Source organism: Harmonia axyridis, chromosome 1 (genome assembly GCF_914767665.1).
Source record: "Harmonia axyridis chromosome 1, icHarAxyr1.1, whole genome shotgun sequence".
In the NCBI taxonomy this organism is placed as follows: Eukaryota; Metazoa; Arthropoda; class Insecta; order Coleoptera; family Coccinellidae; genus Harmonia; species Harmonia axyridis.
In genome coordinates this window covers 70,125,709-70,147,007 of record NC_059501.1, presented here as the reverse complement: position 1 = coordinate 70,147,007, position 21,299 = coordinate 70,125,709, and the positions used below count along the sequence as shown (strand labels likewise).

Here is a 21,299-nt window from a genome sequence, read left to right as displayed (position 1 = left end):
AATATTCCGAATTCAAACAGCTCCTTCCGGGTGTTGCAGTTTCTTTGTCAGTTTGTATATTATATTGTTTTTATCAAGAGTACACGCATTCGACCTTAATGTATAAAAAGGGACGGCCAGTCTCATTTGTCTACCTTTGCCTTACGTTAGAGCGTTGTCTAATTTTTTCTCCAGGCCATTTCTTTGGAAATTTATATACTTTATTGCCTGAGGGCGTTACAAAATGCTAGAATTGTATCGAAATGATAGGCACACGAGAACGAAGCTCCCTCCAGGTCGATTCAAACATCTGTGGGTCGATGGACATCTGAGAAACTTCCTAATCTTGCCCTATCCCGACAACACCAATCCCTAGCAGTCCTCCGTCGCCAAATCTCAGTCCTGGGCCACCCAAACCTAATCACCTATTCACCATGCGACCCTACTAATCTCGAATCCGCATAGTTTGAACCGACTTACTCCCCCGGAATCGTCGCGATAATATCATTTCCGGCCTATCGAAACGACATTTCAACTATGCCGGCTCCAAGTCCCAAACCCATCGGACAGATTCCCGCTATCATAGTTGAGGAGCCCGGGATCCTTGTCCAGGATGCCGACGCAATTTTCCGAGCGCCCGTGGGAACACGGCTCGTATCTGTCCACCGACGTAACGCGATGACCCCTGGGTACAACATGTTACATAATGGATTTCCTCTGTTACGCCACCTAGGCGCAGGCATCTCTGAGGCGCTGCATCGTGCAAATTCCCGACACAGAACGTCCGTTTCGGCCCAACTTTATTGAGCTCACTCTCGAAAATTCAATTAGTGTCAATACGATGGCGATTGATTCACGGCAGGAGAGGGAGCTCTTCAGATAGATTTTTTTTTTTGAAGGAGGTAGGTGGAATGGTTTGAATTGTGAGAGTCGAAGAAATCGTTCGTGTGAAATTTGGAGATTTTTACTAATCGTAAAACATTCTAAATCAGATTGGATGATCCATGAGGAGTGTACCTCAATGTGGCTATAATGAACGATTTCAACATTTTAACTCTTGACTAAAACTTCCCACTATTTCATATGTGAAGTATGTACATTGAAATTTTGCGTATTTCCGCGATAAACTGAACAAATTACAAAGACCACTCAGATGTTACAATCACCCTAAAGAATAAATATATCTGAATGAATTATGGGATGGAAGAAAATCTGTTATATATTTTCTTTTTGCTAGTGTATATCTTTGACGCGCGCTCATACTATACTGAGTCAACTAATCACAAAATTGTTAGGTAATCAAATAGGGATGAAATTATTGTCGGAGTAATGGTAAATAGGTATACGTCTCGATAGACTCCTTTTTCTTCTTTCTAGAGATACCTGATGGTCTGTTTGAATGTGGTCCTCCTAATGCAGGGAACATAAATAAAATCCCATTAGTTCTATAAAAATTATATGAATATATCCCATTTCAACATCGCTTTGAGTGAAGGAGGGTATAAGTAGGAGTTTTCGAAATGATTCGTTTTAGATTATCTGTATAAGTATAATTTTTCTGATGGATGATCATTAAATATATATATTGTATAGTTCTTCATTCCCTTATTTTAATTTTTTTTCACTCAATTAGTATAATGTCATTTTTTTCTGTCCAAGCCCTCACCCTTTTTTTTGTCGTTACCTTATATGAATATTTTATCATCTTTTTTTGTAGATAATTCATTATCATTTTATATCGGAAATTTGAAAATAATTTTCATATTGATATTTTGCTTTTCAGAAGGTATTAATTATAACTTTTAAGTTAGGTATGATTTTTGCTGAAATATAGATTCTGAACTCTTAAATCCTAGCTGAAGGCGGTAATTTTCAACAATTCTTGTGATTTGCAGAGCTTTTTGACGTGATGAAATTAATTGTTCGATTGCTCTACATGAATATCAAACGGTTTTCAATTTTTATTGAAAAGTGGTGCATTCTAGAGAAAAATCAAGACTTTTTTGTTCTCAATTGAAAAAAAAATTGTAATAATTGATTCAATTGTGAAAAAAGGCACTTGCATTTTTTATAATTATTAGAGAACAATACGAAATATGAAGTATCCAGCGTCAATTGAACATCCCAATGACGTCCTCATTTCCCCAAATCTCGTTGAAATATCTCAAGACATTCTGAAAATATCGATGAATTTGTTTTTTATTTGGAATACATTGAACATGTAGGAAACAAATAATAATAAACGAATAAAGGCTTCAAGCACCTTTACACACACAAATAACTCAGAGAAAAATATCCTCAAGTTGTTCGCAATGCTCATCATCAAATAATAAAGTCCAATTTTGAAAATTGATTTATCGTGTATTTAGGTTGCCTGAGTGTGTATGAAACATTAGAATTCACCACCAGTGATAATAATTTTTACATCTAATAGTATCAGTTTCGTTTGATCACTTCATCCATGGAAGTGAAGCCTAGAACAAACGTTTCATTGAAAAACGCTCAAACATCTGAATTCATCCGGATGTCCTTATAAAATCTAGTTGAGGCACAGCCTTCAATTAAAACTTCCTTCATTATAAGTGCAAACATTCTAGTAATCCCTCGGACTCTCCAACACTCTCCAATTATCCCAAACCAACTGACCCATCGAATTGAAAACTGAACATTCGAATTGTGCCCGTCAAACCCTCTTCAATTTTTTTCTGCACACAGCGAACAGTCGGAATGATACGGAAATATGCATTTATAATTCATCCCTAATTTCCATAGCAGGTTGGCGCGGGTCGAACTAGCGCATAAAAACGATACAGGTCTGAGAACAGGCGAAACCTTAATCCCAACAACGAATTGGGGCATTCCCGCCGCTTTGCTGCCTTTCGCATGCCTCTACATGGGCTACAGTTAATTTCGGGCCACCTGTATGTGACAGGTACTCGCTTGCGAGGAACAGCGAGCAAGGGTGCATTTTACGTTTGGTGCACTTAAAAGGGTCGTTCTCAATTTAATAGCTAGATGTTACAACTTGGTAGTATTTCGATTACACACAGAAGGTTCTCTGAAGAGAGAAATTAGTACCGAAGAATGTGACTCTAGTTGGAAATGTAGTAATAATTTGGGAAAGATCTGCTAATTGAACGTTCAAATTTTGGATCATACAGGACAGTCGGGCGAAACCACGCATGATGCGTTCCGAGTGTGACAATTAGTTTCTACAAAATCACATCGACAGTTCCATTTTACACTAGTTCATAATTATTTCAGTCAAATTGGTTGAATGATCGTTTAGAGAACCAGATAATTCAATGAAATAACATATCAAATAATTAATGACATCAATATGAATACCGACGATTGATGCTTCGGAAATTTTTCAGTATTATTCAGAGCATTCTTTCAGTTGCGTTTGGTGTCTAAAAGCTTCAAAATCGAGCAATTTATCACAGGGATTTGGACGTGGATAGTACAAAAGCTTCAAAGTTTGGGAGAGTTTTCCTTGACTTGTCATGAACGGGTTGGTCAGCGAATGTTGACCACCGTTCACTTATCTCCGGTTGGGATGTTCTTTTAACCCCTGGAAGAGCGGCTTTCCAGAGGTCTCGGAGAATTAATAATTATATAAGTTTACCAAAGATTTTATACGTAAGTCCGGCCTGTCGCTTCAATGGACAGGTCTTATTAGTTGAATTTTCTTCTCTAGGGGCTGGATTAGTATATTGGGTCAATGAAACTCGATTTAAACCCCAAATTAAATATAATAAAGAAAAATAAAAATAACCAAAGTTACAATATCCCTTGAAATGTTGACTCAACGGCCAAAATTTTATAAAACAAAAAATGTCTCAAATAATCTGTTATTCAAACAAACGAAACAATATATCAACTTTGAATCTGGGAGAATCAGGACTACTCAAATAAACTTATTTTCATTAAAAAAAAAACATTCAAACATCAACAAACAAACCAAAAAGTAATAGCCAAAAACTTGCCCTTATCCCACGATGCTAGGTGAGTATTTTAGGCCCTGCCTAAACCTAGTTTTAATTTTTCCAAACTGTTCACTCGAAAACGTGTAATTTCTTATATAAAACTTCACTCCCGATCCGCGAACTCCGATCTAACCTAATTTATGCCAAAGAGATTCAAAAAAACAAATTCTAACTTTATCCCAAAAAATTCCTATTTTACTGTTTCTGACCTATTTCAACCGTTCTTAGAGTTAAAACAATTCCTTCTTCCAAAAAAAACTTAAAATTCCTTTAACTCTCTATCATCTACTAAATTTCCTTTATTCTTGATTCAACCTTTCAAAAAAATTACTCTGATCTTCAAAAGAAATTGTTTTAATCTAAGTCCGGTTTCGCGACCGACGTTCTAATTCTCAACCTTTCCCAATAAGAGACCCTAAGCGATACTAACTTCTTCTTTTCCTCCACAAAAATCGTAACCTCGTACTTCTCTTAAGACCGCCCCAACAATTCCACAAGATACCATGCCAATTAGATCATTGGTTAAAAGATTTTTTTTCCTTCTTCATTTTTCGCCAACAGACCTTCAACCTCAGTTCAAACTAGATTTTTATGCAGTCTCAGCAAGAACCATACTTCGATTTTGCCTACAGCCTGACGGATTTTCTGCAGTGTCATATGTGACCAAAAAGCATTTACTGAACTCAGATAAGCCAAGATTTCCCCGTATCTAAATGTATTCTTCTTATCCGTGAAAGATATATCGATTTCACCAACGTGGTGTCGAGACGTCTGGAGACGGTAACTAAGAAAAGCATTGATTGGAAAACAAAACATCCTTATGCTAAGATAAGATCAGTTTACTTAAGGCGCGATCACTCTTTGAATTTAACGTATTTCCTCGGCATAATAATTCTAATAATTTCGGTAATTTTCAAATATCCGCTTTACTACATCACACCCTTATCCGAAAAAGTTGTGGCATCGGATGCCATAACTTTTCCCTCACTTTCATCCTTATTAATTTAATAGTCCTTCCTCTCCAATAATCACAATAACTGTAACTCCTATATCAAAATGATACTGGCTCAAAGTAATTTAAATTTTTCATTCTTAAACTAAAAACTCATCATTATCCAATATCAAACTGCTTACTAACAGATACAAAATAAAACAAAAACCTATTAACCAAACTTTTCAGAAGCTAATCATAAAGAGAAACTATATCATCTCTACCTACCCTAAGGTCTTAAAGTCTATGGTGGTATGTTTTCCGACATTATTCAATAATTCATATCAAATATTATTTACTCAAATAAAATGAAAAAGATAAAATCCAAATCCTAATATGTAATAAAACAAAAAAATCAAAACAATCAAATCAATTCAAAATATTTTTCTCTTATGCACTTCACTAACTCCAGCATGGAGTTTATTCACTTTTCGGGATTTCAAAATTTCACTATCGCGGCACTTCCTGGTTCCATAATACTGCTTCCTTAGGTTGTCTGGTGGAATGGTACTGCATTTCTTCCATGGATCTCATCTTCGTCACGGAAATAACCTTTTACTTCGACGTCCATCATGGTTCCAGTGATCTTCTCTTCTTCTCCTTGCTGACGATTCGTTTCTCTCATAGAACTTATACTTCATAGACTGGCTAGCTTTATTTTCCACATAACAACTTTCATATAAGGACTAGCGGTAGTATGATTCCAAGGCCATATTTAATCATGCGAAATACAACGTTGAATACTTAAGTCCATTCATGAATACTCGACTATCGGTGAGGGAGCCATTTCTCCCAAATCGAACATACTCGTCGTCCAACGACATCTACTATGCTGCTACTCATCCAGCATATATCTACCATTTACATCTTGGTTTGAAGATTCAGGATTCTCTGAGCATCTTCTTTAACCTCAGTTCCATTGTAATCCCATCTTCTTCTTCCTCCATAATATAATCTTCTACAGTCAACATGTCTTCTTCCTCGTCTTCTTCTCAGCTTTTCTCTGAAGCTCCTCTTTATCTAAGGCCCATTGATTGATCAACTCTCTAACCAGTTTATCGAAAAGGTGATCGTCACTTCTCAGGTAATATTCAGTTATAATCCACATTGATCTGTATTGTCTGACGTCATGATAGCATTTCAGTTTTGGACATCAACACACATAATTGGAAGTAAGGTTATTCCGTTAACTCGGATTCGATCCATACATCTTCCTGAAGTTACTCCATCTTTCGTTGTAGACTCTTGAATTTGCAATTTTCCATAAAATATTACAAAACAAAAAAATCTGTGCATTATTTCGCTCTAACTAAATATCATTATATCCTTTAAAATTTCATAATCAATCAAAAAAAAATTTGAAAAAATCTCAAACCAACTAATTGTATGAACATAACCACCATAAACGTTCATTGAATTCACCAAAAAAAAGAAAAAAAATATTCCATATATTTTACTGTCAAACCCTTGGGTTGAATGTCTCCTTTATATTATCTCAAATTATCTATTCTGATTTCCAAATAAAACTCTATAAAATTCCTTTTTTTTTCTGAAACATAACATAATAATAAAAAAACATCAACAAAAAAAATGAGACATCCATATCCCATAATGGGGACCCTATATCCGGTTGTGACTTCCTTGGAAGAAGGAGCCACTAGAATCTCACGTTGGGCAGGGTCGACTCAATTCCCTGAGGGACCTGTGTCCCACGTTACCCGTAAATCTAATATAATCAATTCATTCTTCTTACTTTATTCTATCGTCATTCCAAATTTTTAATATCCATTTACTTATTATTCCATAGAAATATTACGCTATAAATCCGCCTTACTTTATTCTGTCGTTCAAAATATTTAATACTCATTTACTTCTTATCTCAAAGAAAAGGTTACACTATAAATCCGCTTCACTTTATTCTGTCGTCGCCGTCGTTCCAAATATGTAATACTCATTTCCAAAATAAACTGTTGAATATAACCAAAAAAAAAAAATCTTTATTTTTTCTAAAAAAAATTAAAACATCCATATCTCAAAATGGGTACTCTATATCCGGTAGTGACTTCCTTGAAAGAAGGAGCCACTAGAATCTCACGTTGGGCAGGGTCGACTCAATTCCCTGAGGGACCTGTGTCCCACGTTACCCGTTAAAATTTCGAAATTGAAAGCAAACCCTGTTTTATATCATCCAAAAATTGCAAAAAAAATAATTATCTTATCTCCCGAACAGCCTACACCACACCTAACCTACAATTTTCACTTCGCTATACTTCCCCAAGTTCCCTAATCTGAAATAAAATTAATCAAATTTCACCAATATTATCAATTATCATTCATTTTACGCAATTATCAAAAGTCTCCAAAAAAAAAACAAAGTTTCCATAATTTGTCAAACCCAAAAAAAAAAATCACCAAAATTTCCATTACCTATCCAAAATGTCGAAAAATTTACCAAAATATGAATAATCTATATTACAATGGATTTATCTGTATGTACCGTTATCTATTAATCCCAACCCCATCGATCCGGTGGGCGACGTACTCTAGTCGATCTACGTAGAGGGATTTCCTCGTCCTCTATTTCCTCACTTTCTTCTTGTTCCTCATTTTCAAATTGCGCTCGGTTCCACATCATAATCATCTTCATCGGCGAAAATTTTCGTATCTCAGTCTGTTCATCATCAGATTCAGTCTCGCTACCGTCCGTATCTAATTTCTCCGAACCGTCGGATTCTTCTATATCTATCTCAAACTCTCGATTTCTCGCGGTATACGATTTTAACCTATCTACATGAACGACTTGTTCCTCTCTACCCCCACATTTCCTAATTCTATAGGTCATCGGACCAAGCAATTCCACGATCCTACAAGGTCCTACCCAAGGTTCCGTTAACTTTTTTGATATACCCTGTTTCGCCGACATTTTTTTCAATTAAATTAATTCCCCTACGTCAAATTGAGGAACCACTGTATTTTCGTCAAATTTCTCAACACTGTAAGATTTTACCTTTTTTATTGGCTCAGTTAATTCCCGAGATTTCATACTTGTAATATTTTGCTTCGAAATTTTTCCGTTTCCGCGGAATTTTCTCTCATCTATTTTCAATATCCCCGTTGCTTCATCGGCCAATAATTCTTCAACATCGCTATCTGATTGATTTTTTCGTTTTCGCTTTGGAAACACCTTTATTTCTTCAATATCACTATCTGACTGATTAATCTCTTCTCGTTTTGAAAAACCCTTTGTTTGAAATTCCGCTATATTTTCCACTTGAATACCCATATCTCTCATCGCCAAATTTCTCTTCTCCTCGTAATTTTCCGTCTGAGTACCTATATCCTTAATATTCGCCAACTTTCTATCAACATTAAGTTTTTCCAAAATATCATCCTTATTACACGTGTTTACCGGCAATTTCTCTTTCTCGCTTAGTTTCTCCGACCTAACTCGATTTACACGATTCTCTTCAAATTTTCCCCATGATCCCATATTACTTGTTCCCTGATTACACGATTCAACTTTCTTTCTCATCTCTATAGTCTTTTTCGTCTTTTCGAATGGCAAATTTATTTTTCGTGAAAAATCTCTATTGATATGTATCATCCCAATGTCAAAATCTTTTCGTCCTCCTGGTTCTATCTCACGATCATTCCTAGCACATTCCGTTACCCAGCGCCCCGGCTGATTATCGATATTTCGCACTCCTTGAGTTTTATGTATCGCTCTCGCATTATTCCTACATTCCCTTGCGAAATGACCAGATTGACCACACGAAAAACAAATATTCTCATCTTTTTGTCCTCTTTTTCCACCACTTAATCCAGTATTCCTACAATTTTTCGCAATATGTCCTTTCTTCTCGCATAATTGGCAAGTTATTTCACATTCAATTACCGATATTTTTGAACTAAATGACCTGTATCCCTGAATAATTCTATTTTTCATTTCATGTAATTTTACCAATTCTTCCGCTTTCTCTAAATCCAAATTTTTTTCTAGTAACAAAAACATACCAACCTCTTTCATAATATCTTTTCGAAGTCCCATTTTAAACTGATTTAAAATCAAATTCCTATTTATCTTTCTCATACCCAATTCTTCCTCTTTCGTCGCTCCGATCAAATCTTCAGTTAATAATTCTGCGCCAATAGTTTTTAATCTGGTACAAAATGAAGATACATCCTCATCTTGTCTTTGTATACATCTACTCAAATTCCACTGACATTCTCCCGGTAATTTTTGCGACGTAAATTTTTCAATTAGTCTCAATTTTAGTTCTACATAAGTTAATGAATTTAAAGTAATATCTGATTCAAAATAGCTGTATGCTTCGCCTACTAACTTTAGTTTCAATAGAGTGAGGGTTTCGTCCTCACTCCATCCTTCTAATTTTGCCCTTAGTTCCAATTTATCAAAATATCTTAAAACTTCTTTTCCTGAAAAATTTTCTAAGGTAGTCGACATCATTCCTAGCGAATAACGTTGCAAATTTACTATTGCCGGATTCACAGGTGGATTTCCGCCTGGCGCATTAACTGAAGTAGCGCTATTAACAGTACCAGGTAGAGGAGGTGTAATCGACATTTTTTTTTTAATTAAATTTGAATATCAAAAAAATAATACAAATGATACAACCAATACAATATTTTACCTTCACCCTTATATATTTGGTATCCCACGTTGATCAACTGTCTGACCTTTTCCTGAAAATCCCTAAATTTCTTTCTAACACCGAAAACTGTAAATTCCAAAACTAGCACAAACCTGACTTCAATGTCTACTTGAAACTCTTTTTCAAATTTTGAAAATTAGAGTATAAACCAAAACTTACTTAAAAGAAAATCACTTCAATTAAAACAAATGTCTCAAAACAAATACCTCTAATTAATTATGAAAATTATTTATTCACTTCTACTTATAGATTTAGAAAATTAACGTTCAGCGAAATAAATTAACTAAGTATAATTCAGGCCCAACAGCTGATTTTCTCCAACTTCCTAAATAACATACCTAAATATAAAAAATCAGAATCCGACACACTCCTCCACCTCAACAAAATTAAATGTTTTCACCCCTGATAAAAACAACAATACGCTCAAAATAATTCAAATTCCAATATATTATCATACACAAAGAACACAAGGTCTATTCATCCAAAAGTCTCCCAATTCAACAGTTTCTTTCTCAAACTTTACTCTAATACTTCAATATTATCAATCCTCAAAATTTCAACTACCAAAATTTAACTTTTTGAAAAATATCCGATCCCAGTCAAAAAAAAATTATCTCTTAAACTATCACCAATTTGTCATATCATCCCAGAGAAATAAAAATCAACTAATATCCCTTAAGCTGTCACCAATTTGTCATGAACGGGTTGGTCAGCGAATGTTGACCACCGTTCACTTATCTCCGGTTGGGATGTTCTTTTAACCCCTGGAAGAGCGGCTTTCCAGAGGTCTCGGAGAATTAATAATTATATAAGTTTACCAAAGATTTTATACGTAAGTCCGGCCTGTCGCTTCAATGGACAGGTCTTATTAGTTGAATTTTCTTCTCTAGGGGCTGGATTAGTATATTGGGTCAATGAAACTCGATTTAAACCCCAAATTAAATATAATAAAGAAAAATAAAAATAACCAAAGTTACAATATCCCTTGAAATGTTGACTCAACGGCCAAAATTTTATAAAACAAAAAATGTCTCAAATAATCTGTTATTCAAACAAACGAAACAATATATCAACTTTGAATCTGGGAGAATCAGGACTACTCAAATAAACTTATTTTCATTAAAAAAAAAACATTCAAACATCAACAAACAAACCAAAAAGTAATAGCCAAAAACTTGCCCTTATCCCACGATGCTAGGTGAGTATTTTAGGCCCTGCCTAAACCTAGTTTTAATTTTTCCAAACTGTTCACTCGAAAACGTGTAATTTCTTATATAAAACTTCACTCCCGATCCGCGAACTCCGATCTAACCTAATTTATGCCAAAGAGATTCAAAAAAACAAATTCTAACTTTATCCCAAAAAATTCCTATTTTACTGTTTCTGACCTATTTCAACCGTTCTTAGAGTTAAAACAATTCCTTCTTCCAAAAAAAACTTAAAATTCCTTTAACTCTCTATCATCTACTAAATTTCCTTTATTCTTGATTCAACCTTTCAAAAAAATTACTCTGATCTTCAAAAGAAATTGTTTTAATCTAAGTCCGGTTTCGCGACCGACGTTCTAATTCTCAACCTTTCCCAATAAGAGACCCTAAGCGATACTAACTTCTTCTTTTCCTCCACAAAAATCGTAACCTCGTACTTCTCTTAAGACCGCCCCAACAATTCCACAAGATACCATGCCAATTAGATCATTGGTTAAAAGATTTTTTTTCCTTCTTCATTTTTCGCCAACAGACCTTCAACCTCAGTTCAAACTAGATTTTTATGCAGTCTCAGCAAGAACCATACTTCGATTTTGCCTACAGCCTGACGGATTTTCTGCAGTGTCATATGTGACCAAAAAGCATTTACTGAACTCAGATAAGCCAAGATTTCCCCGTATCTAAATGTATTCTTCTTATCCGTGAAAGATATATCGATTTCACCAACGTGGTGTCGAGACGTCTGGAGACGGTAACTAAGAAAAGCATTGATTGGAAAACAAAACATCCTTATGCTAAGATAAGATCAGTTTACTTAAGGCGCGATCACTCTTTGAATTTAACGTATTTCCTCGGCATAATAATTCTAATAATTTCGGTAATTTTCAAATATCCGCTTTACTACAGACTTACAAACCAGTTAAACACGGAAGACCAGGTATTGGTGCTACACACAGCAGTAGATTCATACCCCTCAAGTAATCTGTAATTTGTATTTAATTTAAGCACTGATTTTGATAATGGGAAAAACGGTGGTTATTGCTTTAAAAACGAAATTTACCGATGTAGTTATTTTATTAACGTGTAATAATAATGTGTAATAATAACCTACTACTTACTACGTTAGCATGGCAAATAGCTTTTGGAAATTATCTCAAGATTATAGAAATATTGTTTCGAAATACTTCTGATGTAACCTGATAGTGCTACATCAAAATTTATTACCACTAAATCTAGAAGACGTCTGGAAATAACATGGATATACACAAGCCAGTTTTTTTTGGACTTTGAATCTATCTCCTCCGAAACAGATTTCGTGAAAATTTATATAATATAAAATCGAATTTTAATTGATTAAATGAGTCATACTATTAATATTGAATGATGACATGGCTCATTTGAATTCAATGAAGACTCTGTTTTCATCCTCATCACATTTTGACCTTTTACGTGTGTAGTGGTAATAATGGAATATCAGCATTTCTGAAGGATTTTCCAATGAGAGGCTACATTTTGAATAGACCGCCATATGAGCAGGTGTCACTTTTGGAGCTATCATCTTTTGACACTCAACAAGTAAAAACTCTGCCATTATCCAAAATAGAACGATACATGCTCAAACAACGCAGTTAAACAATAAACAAACAAATTGTTAAAATTCACAATGAAAATGGGGAAAATTTTGCAGTCACAATTCGCATAACTAAAGTAACTACTTTTTGGCCGGCAAAAATGACACTGGTGGAAAAATTTAAGTTCTCGAGACAAGCCAGTTATGATTAAAATCGAAATCATGTGCTCAAGAACAACTAGGAATATTGTTTCTGTAGCCTGTAGTGTTATCGAATTCTTGTCGATCTTGAAAATTAGGCATTCCACAAACAACATCACACCGTATTTCACATCAATACTTGGGTCTTATGGCTTTCAGAGTTTAGTTAACATAAGAATTCATCTTCTCTGATTTGTCCTTTGAAATGCATCAAAATGCTCGGAATTTTCATAGAAATATCTTAAGTGTCCCTTTTAACCTCGGAGGCTACCTCAATGAGCAAAATTATCGTATTTGAAGATCGAAAAATCCAGGAATGATTATTGAAAAGCTTTTTTATCTCCAACATGCCAACTATTTTTGACTGCTGGTGTCATTGAACATTACTTATTCGGAAATGAGGCTGGTGACACTGTTACGATGAATGGATTGTGCTGTTAATGAAAAACATTGATGTGGACAACGTTTATTTTCAACAAGAAGGCGCTACGTGCACACCAGCAACAAATCAATCTCAATTTCACAAGAAAAGTTTCTTAGCCGTAATAGGATATTGTGATTTAACACTTTCCAACTTTTTTCGGGATCACGTGAAAGATAAGGTCTACGCCAAGGCTCCTCAAGAGATTCATCTCCATGAAGATGGAATCCGTGAAGTTATCGACGAAAGCCGCAAATGTGCGAATCAGTCATGAAAAACATACGATGCTACAAACGTGTGCATTGGCAGCCATTTGGCTTACATTTTCCATCGTGAATAGCATACCTTTTTTTCAACAACGAAATAAACATCTATCGATTCCTCTCAAATTCTTCTCGTTTTTTTCAATATCATGAAATGAACCCTCTCCTTGGAAAACCCTATAGCATAGTACAGTAATATTATTAAAATCTATACGTCTGAATCAACTGTATCTCAAAGAGATCTCAAGAAGCTATGCAGCCCTGATGTGGAGGGGGAAACGGCTGACACTATACCAACTCGTCGTTTTCTCTTGAAACTTATATAGCGCCAACAGCCGGACGGCGACGTGAAAGATGAGATAAAACGAAAGCGGAGGCGTCTTGATTTCGGAGATGTCGAGCCAGTCTTCACGGCTGGCGACGTTACACCAGCTGTGCACCAGACGAAACAGCACGTTCAGAAATCATTCCTTTCACCCCCAACTTGGGCCGAATTGGCAGAAGTCTTGGAGTCTGTTTGAATTCAGGGAGATTCGCAGTAGTCTTCAGGTTTATCAATGCAATTCGTGCATACTCATTTTCAGAAAAAGCTTTTCTGAATATCGAAGAAACGATCTTTATATTTCTATTTTCCTTTTTTGGAGTTAATTGCTCCTGTAGCTGCAAATTGGCGAAGGTGCCAGTTTTGATTTCTGAAGGTTCATCCGTTAGAAACTCTCAAATATTCTCCTACACTGAAAGTTTGCTGGTATTCAGGTATGGTAACGTTATACGTCCAAAAACTGATTCTTCAGGATGCTAAGCCTGAACTTCAGTTTTAATTTGTTAGAATTTCTTTATTACGAGAAAGCTACTCGAACGTATTGACAAAAAGAATCTTTTTTGTGCAAAATCGTTTCTTCGAAGACTTGTCATTTTGGTTCCAAGGTTCAGTTTCTGACATTTCTTCAGTGTCAATATTCAATTTCTTTCAAGAAGGGTTTTCCAATAAGAGATCCCTTCTCAAATAGTCCTCTATCTGGGCAACTTTTGGGGCTGCAATCTATCAATATTTGACATGCAAAAACTAAGCCTCTGGTAAAAATGGAACTAACAAGTTGCGGAATGGGCTCCTATTCCAACACGAATAAGGAATTAGAAAACTAGCGACAAAAGAGATTTCGAACACATTAGTGTTGGAATTGCCTTCTGCAACGTGAAATTAGACGATATTTTCTGTATTTCAATCAAGTTTTGTGAAATATTGTCGAAATTTAATGATTTCCGATTAATTCAGATTAAACCTCCTAGTGACTTTTGCATTGTATTTCGGCATAACGCATAAATTCGTGAATTATGACGAAATCGAATTAACATCACCAAAATTGCGAATTATGTTGCAAATCATTTCACTATATCCAAATTATATGATATTATACTGACAATTGAAGTGTGTTGAAATTTGATAGGATCGGGAGTCAACCACAAAAAAAAAAATATAATAATTCAGAAAGATCCGAAGAAATTTTCAATAATTGAAATGATTCGTGGATGCTACAATTTTCTCTTCAAGAAATTGCTCCTGAGTTTCGAGAAAATGCATCATTTCGTTAGGAAATTCGCAAAGGCACCTGTTTGAATTTTTCTCTTTGTGGAAACTTATATATACTACAGTCCGAAATAGTTATCTTTAAAATAACTGCAAACGTCATATCAATTCTGAAATCAACGAAATAGCGCATTCAGAAATTGCTCCAATAGGACGAGTTGAACGCAAGAAGTTTGTGTGGAAGTCAGCTCGAATTGAAAAAGATTTGAATGATCTAAGGTTCAGTTATTAAGTTCGTGCAAGCTGGAATTTTCAATTTCGAGCATCAGCAATTCAGAAAATAAAGCTCGTATTCGCATTTTTCATCTTTGTAGCCACGCGTCGTTATGATTGCAAATTGGCGAAGGCGCTGCTTTCAACTTCTGATGTTTCTTAGTTGCCAAGATCTAGATGAGCTTTGATTCAGGTCTTATTTGAATTTGATGAAATAGTCACATTCGATAAGAAACCCTTGGTTTCTATTCGAGATATTGGAAAAATTCTCAATTTGATCATCGTTGAGTCGTGATATATTTGACATTTAACAGTAATTTTTCAGAAATGCTCTGTAATTCGGGAACAAAGCAAGATATTTACGATCAGATTTTTTATATCTCATCATTTTGAAAAAAGGGATGGGGTCTTTGAAATTGAAGTCCTATAGTTCTCGAGATGCTCTTCATTTGAGCATCGAACTTGGGACACTTTGGCTCCAAATTATTATTTAGATATTTTTGATACTGTTATTCGGTGTACAATTCTGCTTCCGCCGTTTTACGAAAGATGGATTGTAATCTGTGGAAGGTTTTAATTTTTTGCTTTAATATGAAGAATTTTGCTCATCGAATGATCTCAAATACATATGGAGAGACCGCTATTAGTGAAAAAACGTGCCTAGATTGGTTTCAACGCTACGGGAACTGCGATTTCGACGTCGAAGAGCAGGATGGCGATGAAAGAGAAAATGTTTTGAAAGATGCAGAATTGGAGGCAATAATAATTGATCAAGACTCGTGTCAAACGGAACAAGAATAAGCAGGATCATTAAGTGTGATGCAGCAAGCCATTTAAAATTGTTTGAAAGTCATGGCAATGATTCCGAAACAAGGAAATTGGGTGCCGTACGAGTTGAAGCCGAGAGACGTTTAACGGCATTTGTTTGCTAGCTGCTTGCAAGGCAAAGACAAATGGTATTTCTGCATCGTATTGTGACTGGAGATGAAAAATTGATCAATTACGATAATTACAACAGCAGAAAATTATGGGGATATTCCGGCCATGCTTCCACGTCGACGGCCAAACCTAATATTCACGGTTCCAAGGCCATGCTCAGTATTGGGTGGAACTGGCTCGGCCTAGTGTATTATGAGTTGTTGAAACCGACAGAAACAATCACAGGCGATCGTCATCGAATGCAAATAATGCGTTTGAACCGAGCATTGAAAGACAAAAGGCTGAAATACAACAAGAGACATGATAAAATGATTTTATAGCATGACAAAGCTGACATGCGGAAGTGGTCAAGAACCTACCCCACCCGCCGTATTTCCCAGACGTTGCTCCCTCGAACTATCACTTGTTCAGATCAATGGCACACGGCCTGACTGACCAGCACTTCCGATAGATGTAAAAAATTGGATCGATTCGTGGATCAAAAGATGACTAGTGTTTACAACGCGGGAAGTGGCCAGCAATGGACAATACTTTGAATCATAAATGTATAACCAGTTTTTCACAATAAAGCCTCGAATTTCGAAAAAAAACGGCAGAAGAAAAATTTTACGCCTATGTATGAATTTCATTTTTATGGTTTGTTGGATGTTTTTGTTTGATTTTTTCAATTAATGTTTAATTTTCATTCTCAACTTCGTTGTACCATTAAATATAGGAAGCAAACGTTCATGTTTATATTGAATTAATAAATTACATCCTAAACCTATTATCATTATCATTCATCATTCTTAAACATGAAATCCTATTCCCAATCGCCTGGAAAAAAGTCACATACGATAACTATTGATGAAACTAATCAAATCAATAATTTTTCGAATATATCGAATAGAAACTAAGATATTATTGTGAAATATTTGAAACAGTTATTTTTCAGACATGCTGTGTTATTCGAGAACAAAACAAGATGTATACGATAATATATCTGATATCACATCCTTTCGAAAGGAGAAATGGAGTCTCTGAAGAGTTTTTCTCTAAGTGTTATAGTGCTCGAGATGTTCTCATTGAGCATCGAATTTCGGACAACCTGTACTCCAAATTATTATTCAGATCATATTTTGCCACTGTTATAAATTTCATTTTTCTATTCTTACAATTTATGTTCAATTTTTACTTTCAACTTCGTTGTACCATTAAATTTAGCTCATGTTCATATTGAATGAATAAATTACATCGTAAACCTATTATCATAATTCACCATCCCCAAACATAAAATCCCATCCCCAACCAGCCTCCGAAAAAAACTCCCGAGTATTCCAAGAAATACGTTATAAAACGGTAGCTGTTATAATCTGCATTCTAGATCCGTGCCGTGTATCCAATATAAATTTCAATAATGGCCATATTTGCGACAGCACTCACCTGAGTCGAAGGCACTGCTTTCGATTTCTGATGTAACTTCATTCGAATTTAATGCAGTCAAATTCGATAATTATTGATAAAACTGATCAAATTAAGAATTTTTCGAATATATCGACTAAAAATCAAGACATTGCGAAATATTTGAAACAGTAATTTTTCAGAAACGCTTTGTTATTCGAGAACGAAGTAAGAAATACACGATCAGATTTTTGATATATCATTATTTCGAAAACAAAAATGGGGTCTCAGAAGATTTTTCCTCTATGTGTTATAGTTCCCGAGATGACTTCATTGAGCATCGAATTTGGAACAACCTGTACTCAAAACTATTATTTAATTATTTTGATTGGTTTATGTTCTTGTTCTATTCTTAGAATTTATGTGTAATTTTTACTCTCAACTTGTTGTACCATTAAATATAGGAAGCAAACCCTCATGTTCATATTAAATGAATTAATTACATCTCCTAAACCAATTATCATAATTCACCATTCGCAAATATAAAATCCCATCCAAAAAACTCCCGAGGATTCCAAGAAACACATTATAAAACGGTAGCTGTTATAATGCATTCCAGATCCGTGCCTTGTATCCAATATAAATTTCAATAATGGCCATTTGCGACAGCACTCACCTGAGTCCCGCGATGATCTCCATGGCCCCGTTGAAGTTGGCGATGTTCCAGCAGGACAGGGCCACGCGCAGGACGCAGGATAGAACGGCACGTCGGGCATCGTGCGTGGGTTGCGAGATGATGAGTTGGGTCACCCAAGAGCTCACCTGAAACAGGAAATGGATTAGGTCCCGCTCGAATCGGATGTTTATTATTATTGGGAATTCGGTTGGGTCTGCGGGAAAGGTACGATTTGCCGAGCGCGGATATCGAATGTTCGTCTCTGGATTGGAGTTGGTAATCACTTCTGTAGGTGTTGGTTTCAGGCTTTCAATATTTCCATTAGACGACCTTATCTCCGGAAAATTCATTCGATGCAACAATTATTCTTTCAACGGGTGTTTTTTTTCGAGGTATATAACTTTAAGTTGGCATTACTGTTCAAGATGGCGACCGATTTAACAGCTGTCGAGTGATTTATTCTCAGTTTGGTTTGGCAATTCATCATGAATAGACATGAACAACGCTTGCAAATAGTGCAATTTCATTTCGAAAATAATGGTTCTGTGCGGAATACGTATCGCGCACTATGTCCATTTTATTTTGTTTAGCGATGAAGCGCACTTCTGGTTGAATGGCTACGTCAACAAACAAAACTGCCGCATTTGGAGTGAAGCTCATCCTCAAGTGTATGTCGAAACAGCGTTATATCCAGAAAAACTGACTGTTTGGTGCGCTTTATGGGCTGGTGGAATCATTGGTCCGTACTTCTTCAAAAACGATGATGGCCAGAACGTTACAGTCAATGGTGATCGGTAAAGAGCCATGATTACTAACTTTTTCATTCCTGAATTGAACAACCATGATGTCTAGGAGCTGTGGTTCCAACAAGACGGCGCAACATGTCACACAGCTCGTGCCACAATCGATTTTTTGAAAGACACGTTTGGTGGCCGCCTAATTTCACGTTTTGGACCTGTGAATTGGCCTCCAAGATCTTGTGATTTAACACCGCTGGACTACTTTCTGTGGGGCTATGAAAAGTCATTGGTCTATGCGGATAAGCCACAAACTCTTGACCATTTGGAAGACAACATTCGCCGTGTTATTGCCGATATACGGCCACAAATGTTGGAAAAATTCATCGAAAATTGGACGTCCAGATTGGACTACATCCGGGCCAGCCGTGGCGGTCATATGCCAGAAATCATATTCAAAATGTAATGACACAAGATTATCTTGCGGTTAAATGAAATTCATGTCAATCGAATAATCCATCGTTGTTTCATTGCAATTTAAAGTTCTATAGCTCTAAAAAACACCCTTCATATCCTATGCAGAGTTTTTAAGAATTCAGTATTTCATGATTTCAGGGACGTATTTTTCAGGTAGAATTAAGACTTTTTTTTCCATAAACATGGGTCCGCAAACGCTTCGTTACCGAACTAGTGAGAGTTGAAGATTCAAAATTTTTTTAGTTTATTTTTCATAGTTCTTTCAATTGATCCCATCTCATCATTCAAATTGACAAGAATGACGAATGTTTTCGTGTTGTACTATACAGTGATAAGTTTTATTTGAAGAGACCTATAGATTTTATATCCACATTGTATTTCTTCAGATATCCATTTGAAAAGGTAAATCCAATTTGAGAACCATACAAATTTAATGATTTCTCGTCCTATTTTATCTTGCCTATATAATATTTCAATGTTTGTACTATATATTTTATTTTATAGTTTCGTTCTTATAATATTCTTTTTTGTGTTGGTAAAATGAGCTCTTATACTTTATTGTATTGTGTGTAATGTTCATGTCAAAGCCAATATTTATACAGAAGATTTCAGTCTCAAAAAAAGGGCCAAACTTGAGATCGAAACGTCGACGTCAACTATGATTTGTTTGATTTGCCCTGTCCTAAAAAAAGCAGTTTCTGCAATCCATAACATTCAATTCAAATTTTCACCAAAATGTAGGAATATTTCATCACAATAAAACAAAAAACTCTACGTATTTGGTTTGTGATCTAAACTGCAAACTTTCCCTTAACATTACCTTAAAATAAGAAACGCAAACCTATGTTTCAAAAGAAACATTTTTTGATTCAGACTCTTCTCAAAGAGTTTATTCAGTGGATCCTTCAAAATGTGTCAACATCGAGGTCAACATGTATAGTTTTTAGGGGTCGTAACCCGAACAGATAATTTCGTTTCAATGTCTGTAGTTTTCGAATTTTAAGTTGGGTATGGTCTCAAACGATTAGGTTCGACTCATTAATTACGAATCAAGTATGTTCCTCCAGCTTGTGATGGCTCCCAAACTGAAAAAACACAATCACAAGGTATTCTGTATATACACTTCAGTTTCAGCAAGCAAATCAATTTAATCTTTAGCACTTCTTCAAACTCCTTCCACTTTCTGTTAGTTCGTAAAATGGTTCTATATATATTATGTCTTTCAAGAAGTTTTTCTATTTTGTCGGTCGCAGATGTTATGAAAAGTCAGTTTGTTTTCTTGTTGGTTCTTATTTCTAGAGCCCTGAAGTAGATCTATACAAACGGATATCTCGCGATGGTGTCAAAATTCACATTTAGACAATAAAAAGAACGAATCAAAACCGAGTCCTGAAAAACTGTGTTGCACGGTGTTGCAGATTGAGCTGAACGGATATTATTCTCAAAGGCAGACATTCTGTCGAATATTCAGCGCTGCTACTCTATAATAGATATGAAAGCCATTGAAATATACAAGAATTCGGCAGACATCAATGGAAGGGAAGAGACATCAACAGTTCATAGCGCCTGGTTACCAGCAATTGATCGCAGAAAAGCTAATACTCTCATGAGTGGAGAGGATGAATCACTTTCATTCCGAAGTAAGTCAATCTATGACCTGAAAACCTTAGGAGTGCAGACTGCAGTTGTAGTAAACGAATTATGAGGTGAAAAACCAGTTGACTAGAACAATGCTGAAACACCCGTAGTTCTCCAATTCTATTGAACAATCAAGCCTTCAAAGCCTTCAGCATTATATAAATTGAACTGATTGGATTCGATTTTAACAGCGAAATGGTGAAACACACGTGAACAATAGAATTAATTGCCTATGGCAACATTCGGTATTCTGAAGCGGTAATTAAATCACCCCTCAAAAAGCCTTCATTAATGATAAAGGGAATATATCACAGGAAAAACCAAGATACCACGCCACTTTTACATTCTGATTTTTT

The 21,299-nt window shown here is 35.5% G+C and overlaps 1 protein-coding gene across 5 annotated transcripts in view; it reads right to left on the bottom strand.

Moving 5' to 3' along the window:
* LOC123671009 (1-phosphatidylinositol 4,5-bisphosphate phosphodiesterase epsilon-1-like) overlaps positions 1-21,299 on the bottom strand; it is a 317,167-nt gene that overhangs the window by 118,787 nt on the left and 177,081 nt on the right. For all 5 annotated transcript variants that reach the window (XM_045604639.1, XM_045604638.1, XM_045604640.1 and 2 more), the window contains exon 7: positions 18,092-18,237. In XM_045604639.1, coding sequence (XP_045460595.1) covers positions 18,092-18,237 — 146 coding nt within the window. The remainder of the gene's footprint in view (positions 1-18,091; positions 18,238-21,299) is intronic.